The 11303-nt window shown below is 35.9% G+C and overlaps 1 protein-coding gene and 1 long non-coding RNA gene across 5 annotated transcripts; one reads left to right on the forward strand and one right to left on the reverse strand.

The window, feature by feature from the left end:
* LOC126626589 (uncharacterized) lies at window positions 1-4281 on the reverse strand. 3 transcript variants are annotated; one of them, XR_007624730.1, is made up of 6 exons: window positions 3798-4281; window positions 3510-3663; window positions 2957-3023; window positions 796-895; window positions 512-661; window positions 1-24 (listed from the first exon to the last, which is right to left on the reverse strand). It is a non-coding gene; the product is annotated as an uncharacterized LOC126626589 (long non-coding RNA). The 3 variants fall into 3 exon arrangements; XR_007624731.1 differs by having other exon boundaries at window positions 2957-3038; XR_007624732.1 differs by lacking the exon at window positions 2957-3023.
* A 2222-nt stretch (window positions 4282-6503) lies between these two features.
* Window positions 6504-8963, forward strand: LOC126629665 (cytochrome b5-like). Of its 2 annotated transcripts, none has more exons than XM_050299763.1 (4): window positions 6504-6671; window positions 6822-6916; window positions 8227-8293; window positions 8419-8963. In XM_050299763.1, the coding sequence occupies exons 2-4, from the start codon at window positions 6830-6832 to the stop codon at window positions 8664-8666; spliced, it is 402 nt and encodes a 133-aa protein (XP_050155720.1). In that variant the 5' UTR covers window positions 6504-6671; window positions 6822-6829; the 3' UTR covers window positions 8667-8963. The 2 variants fall into 2 exon arrangements, with proteins under 2 accessions (XP_050155720.1, XP_050155727.1); XM_050299770.1 differs by having other exon boundaries at window positions 6506-6671; window positions 6818-6916.
* Window positions 8964-11303: the final 2340 nt, after the last annotated feature.

Consider the following 11303-nt stretch of genomic DNA (forward strand, 5'->3'; position numbering starts at 1 on the left):
GCTCCTCCTCGGGATAAGCCTCACCTATATGCGAATTAACTATAAAAATATTTTTTTAAAGCACATAGACAAAACTATCTAATAACTTCTCATACAAAGCTCAAAATGGGTATATAAATATACCAACGTGACCTACACAACCTCACGATCATCCCCAAAATTTTTAGAAATATTTTTGGACCTCCCACGTGCCTCCATGCACCGGCAGGTGCATGGCAAGACACTCCACCACGCGCAGGGAATCCTGACGGATTCCCTAACTGCCGTAAGGAATATTCCTCGAAATATTCCGTTAAAACCCAACGGAAACTATCCAACTAACTGATGCCGTGAGAATATTCCATCAGACTTAACGGAATATTCTTCCATCTCCTACCTCTAGCTCTGGCAACCGTCGCCGGCGCCGGAAACTGGGCAAATTTTCCAACTTCTTAATCTAGCTCATTTATGCACCATTTTTCATGCAATTACCATCAAAATGAAGTTTAGGAGGTAGAGAATTGCGTTATACCTCTTTCACGCCTCGATGTGAAATTACGTTGGAGAAGTCCTCGAACTCCGGCGACCTTTGCAAAGCTCCGTTTTCGAGCTTCCCATGGTCCAAATCCTACCAAAGATGCACTCCGAGCATTGTGAGGACTTCCTTGAGCTCACTGTGGTCCTAAAATTCACAAAAACTCAAGGGTTTAAAAGTTGATGAATAGTGCCCAAGTCGAAGATCCACTTTTCGAGGTTTTATGATGTCCAAAATCATTCCAATTTATGCCAAAACAAGCAACAGGACTAAGAGATTACCTTTTGAGCCTTAGAACGGCTTGAAACCTCCACGAACTGGTTTGGTGTACTGTACACCTATGGCTCTCTTTCAAACTAGGGTTTCTCGAAGGTTTCCTTACTGAAAATGGGTACCACTCAACTCGTAAGGATCCTAGGAACACACTGGAGACCTCAAAACCTTTGATCCGTGTAAATTTTGGGTTTGTTTGTGTGTGTTCGTATGAGTTCAAAGAGAGAGAAAGTGTGTGAACCGAGAGGGAGATAGAGAGAAGTCCACAGGATAAAAAGAGAGATAAGGTATGTGTGTGGTCCAAAAGCCACCAATCAAAACCAATAATTCCCTTACTTCCAATTGGGTCCAAAAACTTAGGGAAAATAATAAATGGGTCCAAATCCAACTTAAATCACACCATACACTTAACATCCAAGGGTAAAATTGTCATTTCGCGTCATAAAAAATTAGTTATTCGGGACAGACTGTGACAATGATCGTGCCCTTATACATCTTTTAAATCTAAAATTGATTGTCACAATCTGAATTCTGAAAGTAGGAGCCCTAAGTAAGTACCCAGTAAGCTTTGATTGGCCCAAACTTGGCATGTCAATTTATTGTTCATTCGTGATTGTTGGGGACTCACCTACCAAATCAAACCAATTAAAGCATAGGTGGTAAGTGTAACCCCCAAACAACTGAAAGAATAGAGTCTGTGACATGAGCTTTTGCTCACATTTATGAACCATTACCTAATTGGTACTAAGGTCGATGGAGAGGCATGGCCCTATGGTTATAGTTATGGGACAAAACTCACTTTTCTCTTATAATTCTTCCAATTTTTCTTTCTACCATCTTCCAAAACCATGTGTTTTGCTCATGTGTCTTGTGTTTATATATCTCTATCTTGTGTTTCATATTCTTCTATAGTGTTTCATAAGTTTCATGTGTCGGTTTAGTAATTTTTCAATGTTTATCGGAATTTAAATATTTTTGGGTTAAAATATTCATAAAATTAATTTAGGATAGTCTACATTTTTTTAAAGTTAATTTAAAAAAAATAGCCTAAATTCATTCTTTAATAATCTGGGGCTATAATTTCAGGTTAGAAAGGTTGGAGTAGAAAAACTATTTCTAGGTTAAAACCTAAATTTTCTGGGCTATAAATTTTAGGTTTTAGACCAAAGGTTAGAGATGGTCTAAATGGTGGGAATGGAGGTAATTGGGCTACTCTACTAAATGGTTGCTACATCAATGTCAATTTTGTTTTATGTTCTATTGGTTTTTTAATCAAAATGGTCCCTAAAATTTGCATAATTCCTCACTTTGGTCCTTGAGATTTAAAATCGATAGAATTGGTTCCTGAGTTTTTCCACAATCAATCATTTTGGTCATTCCACGAAAAATCTCCATAAAATAAGAATAAAATGACAAAAATACCCTCAATTTTGGTCAAATCATTTTGGCTATTGTTCATTATATTGAAGGTAATTTTGTCATTTTGATTCTTATTTAACATAATTTGTCACCGAATGACCAAAATGATTGATGGTGGACAATCTCAGGACCACTTCTATTGATTTCAAATCTTAGGGACCAAAGTGAGTAATTAGGCAAATCTCAAGGACCATTTTGGCTAAAAACCATTTTCTATTTAACCTCACCGAAGTTATAAAATATTCTACTAAACTAAATTTATAATTAGATTCTTAAAGAAAAACACAAGTTTCACATAAAAATTATAATAATGGAGGGTGATTATATTTTTGTATTATATTTGGGTGTAACGGAGTAAGTAAATAAACAGGCTTGTAAATAAACAGGCTTGTACTTTATATCTCTGGCTAAATCACAATCACCCCAAGTGCAGTTTTATGAGCTCAACATTATTCAATCACATATCACATCATCGATTATTCACATAACCAAACGTAACTTACCTGAACTTACATGTGCCTCAACAGCACCATATATATACATATATATATATATATATATATATAAATATATATAAATATATATATATATATATATATATATATATATATATATATATGCAACCATGAAATGCATATTCAGAATATAAAAGCATTTGGCATATTATTTCAAAGCATACTTTCCTAAAAATGCATTTCTGGGAAATATATCAAGTATATAAGTATATACTGAAAACAAAAGCCCACTCACTGATATGCCAACGGGTCGTAACCCCCGAGTTGCCCGTAGATACACGCCTCCTCGGGATAAGCCTCATCTATATGCGAATTAACTATAAAAATGTTTTTTTAAAGCACATAGACAAAACTATCTAATAACTTCTCATACAAAGCTCAAAATGGGTATATGAATATACCAACGTGACCTACACAACCTCACGATCATCCCAAAATTTTTAGAAATATTTTTGGACCTCCCACGCGTCGCCATGCGTCGGCAGATGCATCGCAAAACGCGCCAGCACATGCAGGGAATCCTGACGGATTCCCTAACTGCCGTAAGGAATATTCCTTGAAATATTCCGTTAAAACCCAACGGAAATTGTCCAACTAACTGATGCCGTGAGAATATTCCGTCAGACTTAACGGAATATTCTTCCATCTCCTACCTCCAGCTCTGGCAACCGTCGCCGGCGCTAGAAACTGGGCAAATTTTCCAACTTCTTAATCTAGCTCATTTATGCACCATTTTTCATGCAATTACCATCAAAATCAAGTTTAGGAGGTAAAGAGTTGCGTTATACCTCTTTCACGCCTCGATTCACGTGAAATTACGTTGGAGAAGTCTTTGAACTCCGGCAACCTTTGCAAAGCTCTGTTTTCGAGCTTCACGTGGTCCAAATCCTACCAACGATGCACTCCGAGCATTGTGAGGACCTCCTTGAGCTCACTGTGGTCCTAAAATTCACAAAAACTTAAGGGTTTAAAAGTTGATGAATAGTGCCCAAGTCGAAAATCCACTTTTCGGGGTTTTATGACATCCAAAATCATTCCAATTTATGCCAAAACAAGCAAGAGGACTAAGAGATTACCTTTTAAGCCTTAGAACGGCTTGAAACCTCCACGAACTGGTTTGGTGTACTGTACACCCACGGCTCTCTTTCAAACTAGGGTTTCTCGAAGGTTTCCTTGCTGAAAATGGGTACCACTCGACTTGTAAGGATCCTAGGAACACACTGGAGACCTCAAAACCTTCGATCCGTGTAGATTTTGGGTTTGTTTATGTGTGTCCGTATGAGTTCGAAGAGAGAGAGAGTGTGTGAACCGAGAGGGAGAGAGAGAGAGAAGTCCACAGGATAGAAAGAGAGAGAAGGTAAGTGTGTGGTCCAAAAGCCACCAATCAAAACCAACAATTCCCTTACTTCCAATTGGGTCCAAAAACTTAGGGAAAATAATAAATGGGTCCAAATCCAACTTAAATCACACCATACACTTAACATCCAAGGGTAAAATTGTCATTTCGCGTCATCGAAAATTAGTTATTCGGGACAGACTGTGACAATGATCGTGCCCTTATACATATTTTAAATCTAAAATTGATTGTCACAATCTGAATTCTGAAAGCAGGAGCCCTAAGTAAGTACCCAGTAAGCTTTGATTGGCCCAAACTTGGTATGTCAATTTATTGTTCATTTGTGATTGTTGGGGACTCACCTACCAAATCAAGCCAATTAAAGCAAAGGTGGTCAGTGTAACCCCCAAACAACTGAAAGAATAGAGTCTGTGACATGAGCTTTTGCTCACATTTATGAACCATTACCTAATTGGTACTAAGGTCTATGGAGAGGCATGGCCCTATGGTTATGGTTATGGGACAAAACTCACTTTTCTCTTATAATTCTTCCAATTTTTCTTTCTACCATCTTCCAAAACCATGTGTTTTGCTCATGTGTCTTGTGTTTATATATCTCTATCTTCTGTTTCATATTCTTCTATAGTGTTTCATAAGTTTCATGTGTCGGTTTAGTGATTTATCAATGTTTATCGGAATTTAAATATTTTTGGGTTAAAATATTCATAAAATTAATTTATGATAGTCTACATTTTTTTTCAAAGTTAATTTAAAAAAAAAGCCTAAATTCATTTTTTAATAATCTGGGGCTAAAATTTCAGGCTAGAAAGGTTGGAGTAGAAAAACTATTTCTAGGTTAAAACCTAAATTTTCTGGGCTATAAATTTTAGGTTTTAGGCCAAAGATTAGAGATGGTCTAAATGGTGGGAATGGAGGTAATTGGGCTACTCTACTAAATGGTTGCTACATCAATGTCAATTTTGTTTTATGTTCTATTGTTTTTTTAATCAAAATGGTCCCTAAAATTTGCACAATTCCTCACTTTGGTCCTTGAGATTTGAAATCGATATAATTGGTTCCTGAGTTTTTCCACAATCAATCATTTTGGTCATTCCACGAAAAATCTTCATAAAATAAGAATAAAATGACAAAAATACCCTCAATTTTTGTCAAATCATTTTGGCTACTGTTCATTATATTGAGGGTAATTTTATCATTTTGATTCTTATTTAACATAATTTGTCACCGAATGACCAAAATGATTGATGGTGGACAATCTCAGTACCACTTCTATTGATTTCAAATCTCAGGGACCAAAGTGAGGAATTAGGCAAATCTCAAGGACCATTTTGGCTAAAAAGCCTTTTCTATTTAACCCCACCGAAGTTATAAAATATTCTACTAAACTAAATTTATAATTAGATTCTTAAAGAAAAACACAAGTTTCACATAAAAATTATAATAATGGAGGGTGATTATATTTTTGTATTATATTTGGGTGTAACGGAGTAAGTAAGAGACATAACCATAGTAAGTGGCCCAATAGTAAAGGTGCAGCCTGCGGCTCTCCAATAAACATAAAAATATGGGAGGTTCCAGGTTTGATGCTCTGCTGTAATGAGTCTGCTTGACTATAGTCATGGACATGATTAAATTCTCCATAGTCTTTCTAAGCTCAAAAGAGGTAGATAATTGTAGCTTGCCACTAATTAACCCTCTTTTAATAAATAAATAAAAAAAGTAAGTAAGAGACATTAAATTGCAAAATTTTAATAGTCATGTGCTAAGTGCAATGACCATTATAGTTTACTGAAATAAAATGAAATTTCAATAAAAACAAAAAAAAAACAGCTTAATGATCTGTAAGAAATATTTTAGCAATGCCCCGGAATTTTGGACCTTATTCTACTTTATAAACTTTCGATTTCACAATTGTCTACTTCTAACAGAAAATTGGCAAAATTAACAGTACAGAGAAAATTGCGACAAGTTAAAGGTTTAAAGTGCTCGAAACCAAATTAAGTGTAGGGCAAAATGGTGCAAAATTTATAATTTAAAAGCATTGCTAAATTTGATGAATATAAATTGCCCAAAAAAATACTGACCATGGTGTTGGCCTATTTTACTGAGGGAAAAAAAAAAGGAGATGGTGGGTGGCAAGGACAAAGAGAAGAGAGAACTTGATGATTGCGTGGTGATGATTTTTCATCTTATTACGCCTTTATTTATAGTAATAAAGAGAGAGAATCTTATTCCTAAAAAATGAATACAATTACAACTAAAAGATACAAATGAGATGAAAATTGTTGGGAAAATGAAAAATCATCAAAAACATTATTGAAAGATAGCCAGCCAAGTTGGACCAAATTGGAGAAGGGTGTAAAATTTTGACAAGAGCAATAATAGGGCAAATAGAGAAGGTTAAAAGATCTTTGGTTGGTGGATCAATTAAAATACGAAGTATGGATCTCGGTTATCACTTGACCCAAAGCACATAGTGTGCCAGCCACAACTCTGAGTCTGAAGGTCAGCATTTTAAAGACAGCTAAAACTTCTTACTATTTCAAAGGAGGAACTGTGCTTCAAACCCCATCATCTTCTTCTTCTGTTCTCTGTAAGTGGATTTCTTCAACCTTTTTAGTTTGTCTATGGATCCAATCTATGTGTTTTTTGTGTGTTATTTTGTTTGGTTTTTGTTGGGTTTCTTATTATTATTATTATTATTATTTTGGTTTGGGGTTGACTTTGTGATCAACGGAGGCAGCTGCAGGAATGGGTTCAAACTCTGAAGTTTATCTCTTCGATGAGGTGGCAAAGCACAACCACAAGAAAGATTGTTGGATCATAATCTCTGGAAAGGTCAGATTTGTGGTCTTTAAAAAAAAAAAAATCCTTTTTGATTGTCCTTTTATTTTTTGTTGTCCTTGCATCTGGAATTGTTTCAGTTTCTGGGTTGATTTGTGATTTGTGATTTATCTTTTGGTTAAAGGAAAAGCCTTGTGCTGCCGCCCTTTTTTTGTATTAAAGGAGTTACTTTTTGCATTATCTGCATTGAATGGATGAAAGTTTACAGATCTAATTGAAAGTATAAAGGAGAATTCAAGCAATATGAAGGTATAATTATTGCTAAAATATGGTGGTTAAGTGTTAAATGGTATTGTTGTGTGGAGGACTGAATTGCACATTGTGTTTTCTGTGTAGTTGGTGTGTCTGTTTTTGGTGTTAATAGAATTTGATCACTGGAAAATTAATTAGGATAGGATGGGATGGAGGAGGAGGCCTGCAGTACTAATTTGTATTGAGGAGGAATTGCGTTGTATGTGGTAAACACATTTAAAGCAGGGCAATTAATTAATTTCTTCCACTAGATCAAGATAGTTCATTGGTGTTGCTCTACACTTGCTGGTTCTAAGGTAGTGAAGATTAAGTATGTGATTGTATAACTCTGAACGGTTAAAGGAAAATGTGTCAGATTGGAAGTGGAACTGTAAAAGATGAGCGATTTGGTTGTTATTATGTATAGTTAGATTGGTAGCATGGCGAGTAGTGGACTTGCGGGGTTGACTTAGGAAAGTTGTTTTTGTTTGAAATAACTCTTGCTAATCAGAGAAAACAATTGTAATCTCTGGTGGTGTGGGAAACAATTGTTGCACTACAGGCAACTTTCAGGACGTCAGAACAATGAAAAAAAAAAGTATGTGAATCTATCACGTGCCGAGCTGGGCAGGAGAATCAGCTGATCTTGTTCAAATGGGTATGCAAATAGGAAATTTTTAAGATCAACTGCTGCCCCTTCCCAGCAGCTGCAGAACTAAACAGTTTTACAAAGACATTTTTGGTCATTGGTCAGGAAAGAATTAGCTGGGCCTCCTCACTGGTCAGTTTCTGTACTCTTATATTTGTTTCACAGTAGGAAGGGGTTATAAAGATAAGGACACTTGCTTCCAGTAGTGAATATACTGACCTACGTATGCTTTTTAATTTGGTTCCTAGCTATAAGGTCCTTCTCTTTGTTGTTATGTTGATCATACAGAAAATCAACAGAGATTTTAGTGAATTCTTCCATCTGGTAATTTAGATGGTTCACTTTTACTTTTATCTTCATCTACCTGCATAAATTTTTACCTGCTTCGCTAACTATCTAGTATATTTTAAACCGCTTACCACAGGTTTATGATGTGACCCCTTTCTTGGAGGAACACCCTGGAGGCGATGAAGTCTTGCTATTAGCAGTCGGTAAGATTGTAGACTTCAGCTAGAGAATTTATCTATTAGCTTTCCTACTGTTGTTTCTTTACTGGTTAGAGTATGCGAACGTTTTTTTGTGTGGTAATTAGAATTTTTGGTTGAAAATCTTGCAGAAAAAGATGCAACAGATGATTTTAATGATGTGGGGCACAGCGATTCCGCGAGGGAGCAGATGGAAAAATACTATGTAGGCAAGGTTGACACGTCCACCATACCGGCACAGCCAAATTACAAGCTTCCTCCTCAAGCAGCTGCTCCCGCTGAACAATCTTCTGGACTTGTGGTAAAACTTTTACAGTTTCTGCTACCCTTGTTGATCTTGGGAGCTGCATTTGCTCTGCAATACTACAATAAAAAGTAGTCCAATTATCCTCCATCCTTATGAACTTTCTTCAGACCGATAGTCTATCACTCAAGTGGTAATAACGGAATTTCAGTTACTAGTTTTCATTTATTATTATGTTGTACTACCTTTTTACGTATCGTATTTGTATGGCTTGGAATTTATTGAGTCGGCAAAGCTTTATGGCTTGGAATTTATTGAGTCGGCAAAGCTTTGTTTCATCTCATTGCAATAATTTCTTTTAAAACATTTGCTGCTTCACCTTCAATTTAGCTGGTTGAGTCGGCGTGATTGATGGGATAATATTCACCATTATTGCTTGTGTTCATGATTTAGACGTCTTCGGATAGTAGAAAATTTAAGACTTCGCAAAAGAGCTTCCTCACTGGTAACCCATACGAGGAAAAGTTTTTGTGTGGAACTGGAGCACGGCCATGTGGATGTGGTACCATAGCATGCGGATTGATTATACTGACTGGCGGTTTCTAGTAACTCGTATCACGCGATAGTATCTCACAGACGAGCTTTACGTGCAGAAAGTCAACAATTTATAAAGACGAAAATCTTGGTTGCAATAAAAGTGTTGGATGGCTCCAATATTTATTCCAATCTTAAAACTCTTTCGCGTTTCATGCTTGATCTTGGCGACCGCATGTAAACACCAAAAGCTAGAAACTGAAGATTTGAGTTGTGTGGAATGAAGAACCCCATTCTCTCATTCACGTTGGCAATTACGTGTCAACTATTTCAAATTTCAAAAAATTTCAATGCGGATTATACTTGGATCTTGATTAAGAACCTCGGATCCTTAATGACTGGAGAGTTTCCATCAATTTCTAAGTGTCGTGTCAAGATTCCGTCTATTTTTAAGAATAGAGGCGGATTCGAACTTAGGTGAAGAAGTGAGTGTACACGGGCCAATTTGACAAAACAAGAGGGCTTTTAACTCGACAAAACAAAAAAAAAAAGTCTTGGATCTTGGAATTCTTTGGTTCTTAATTAGTTTTATTTGGTTTTTGGGCTTCAGTCTTCGACCAAATAACAAAAAAATAAAGGCTTGAGAATGTTAGATTGCTGATCCGAGTTCATAGATACGCCCATTAACTATACGGGTTTGAATAAGGGTGATTTCCGGATCCTCCAATCACATCTGTTCATCGTACATTGTATGGTCAGTTCTCGTCAGGTACTGTTTATATTCAATTTTAAATAAAAAAATTACAATGATTTCTGATCACACGATATATGATAAACGGACGTGATTGGAAAATCCCCGGGATCCTCACAAAGAGAATCCGGAGAAGATCCTCATTCTACGGGTTCAACTAGATCTTAAGCTTCTTCTAGTACTATATATGTCATATTTACAGTGGGATTTCTTTCCTTTTATGGCAAGTTTTGTTCAAATAAGTTTCCAGAGCCTGCCATCAACTTTGACAATGCAGGGCTCGTTATGTGGATGGTACCAATTATTCTTAAAAATTAACCGATTAGTCATTGGTCTGGTAGCAATTGTATAACCTTGGTTGGAGAAAGTTATAGTTCAACTCAGAACTCAGATGGATGAAATGACGAAATATATTTGTTATGAGTCTGACATACATATTCGTGGCTCAGTTCATTGTGGTGGTATAGTGATTTTGTCGTGGGTTCAATAACCAGTTGGAAAATTATCTTTGAAAGTATGACATCGTTTTGTTAAATAAAAAATATTGAAGGAAAAGGACTAAAAACTTAATCTTAGCCCCAAACCTAAAGCATAATTGAATGATTATTTTTCATAAAACACCGATCAGACAGCCCGTCCGTAGTATCAAATCAATGGAAAAAGAGTAGAATCTTTCTGTTCAATATTCTGTTTAAGGTTATGTCGTTTGGCACTCCCTAATCCCTATTTTAGTTATGTAGCTGTGAATTTGTGGTGCCAATTTCACTTGCTTAATGACAATCCAAACTCTGGACCATTTATGAATCACTTTTCCGCAAGTTTTGTGCTTCAAATCTAGCATGATTTGTGGGATATGTCGTGTTCTTGATTAGGGTGGGATTTGATATCATGAATAAGCAACTTCACCAACTACTTCGAAGTTAGTATGTCATAATATATGGAGTACTGATTAGCATAGTAATACTGATGTCATAATATTAACTTATGTACCGACTATGGGATAGTAGAATTTTGTAATGATAAATTGTTCTCTCTTCGTTTTTGGCCTTTTCAATGAAGTTACATTTTAGACCAAAATAGGGGAATAGTAAAACTTTGTAATGATAAATTGGTGTGTCACTCTTTTTCTGTCGATCAGGTTGAAAATTCTGACAAAATTTTAACGAAATCACATAAACGCATACTATTTTCTTACCTTTTTCAAGGAAACAAAACAAAAGCCTCGAAAACTAAACTCTGAACCCAAAACCCCTCAACTCGAAATCCCAAAAAAAGAAGCCATACAAATTTACAATAATTACTCAAGAAAATATCACAGTCAAATTATAATCGTACGGAAACCCTATGTGACTTAGGTACTTATCATAATCATACAACCACCTTATCGTAATTAAGGTGATTGATTAAGTTCATGACATGCATGCTAGTATATCCCTTGCGTTTATATCACGCATTATTTTTCAAAAAAACAAACATGAGGTTCAGCA

The sequence above is a fragment of the Malus sylvestris genome, chromosome 1, assembly GCF_916048215.2.
Source record: "Malus sylvestris chromosome 1, drMalSylv7.2, whole genome shotgun sequence".
Classification (NCBI taxonomy): Eukaryota; Viridiplantae; Streptophyta; class Magnoliopsida; order Rosales; family Rosaceae; genus Malus; species Malus sylvestris.

What these genes read in the sequence shown, in the direction of transcription:
- LOC126629665 (XM_050299763.1), top strand. Translation starts at nt 6,830, where the DNA reads ATGGGTTCAAACTCTGAAGTTTATCTCTTCGATGAGGTGGCAAAGCAC. An exon ending in GGATCATAATCTCTGGAAAG is followed by an intron (nt 6,917 to 8,226) that starts GTCAGATTTGTG and finishes CGCTTACCACAG; the next exon opens with GTTTATGATGTGACCCCTTT. An exon ending in AGTCTTGCTATTAGCAGTCG is followed by an intron (nt 8,294 to 8,418) that starts GTAAGATTGTAG and finishes AAAATCTTGCAG; the next exon opens with AAAAAGATGCAACAGATGAT.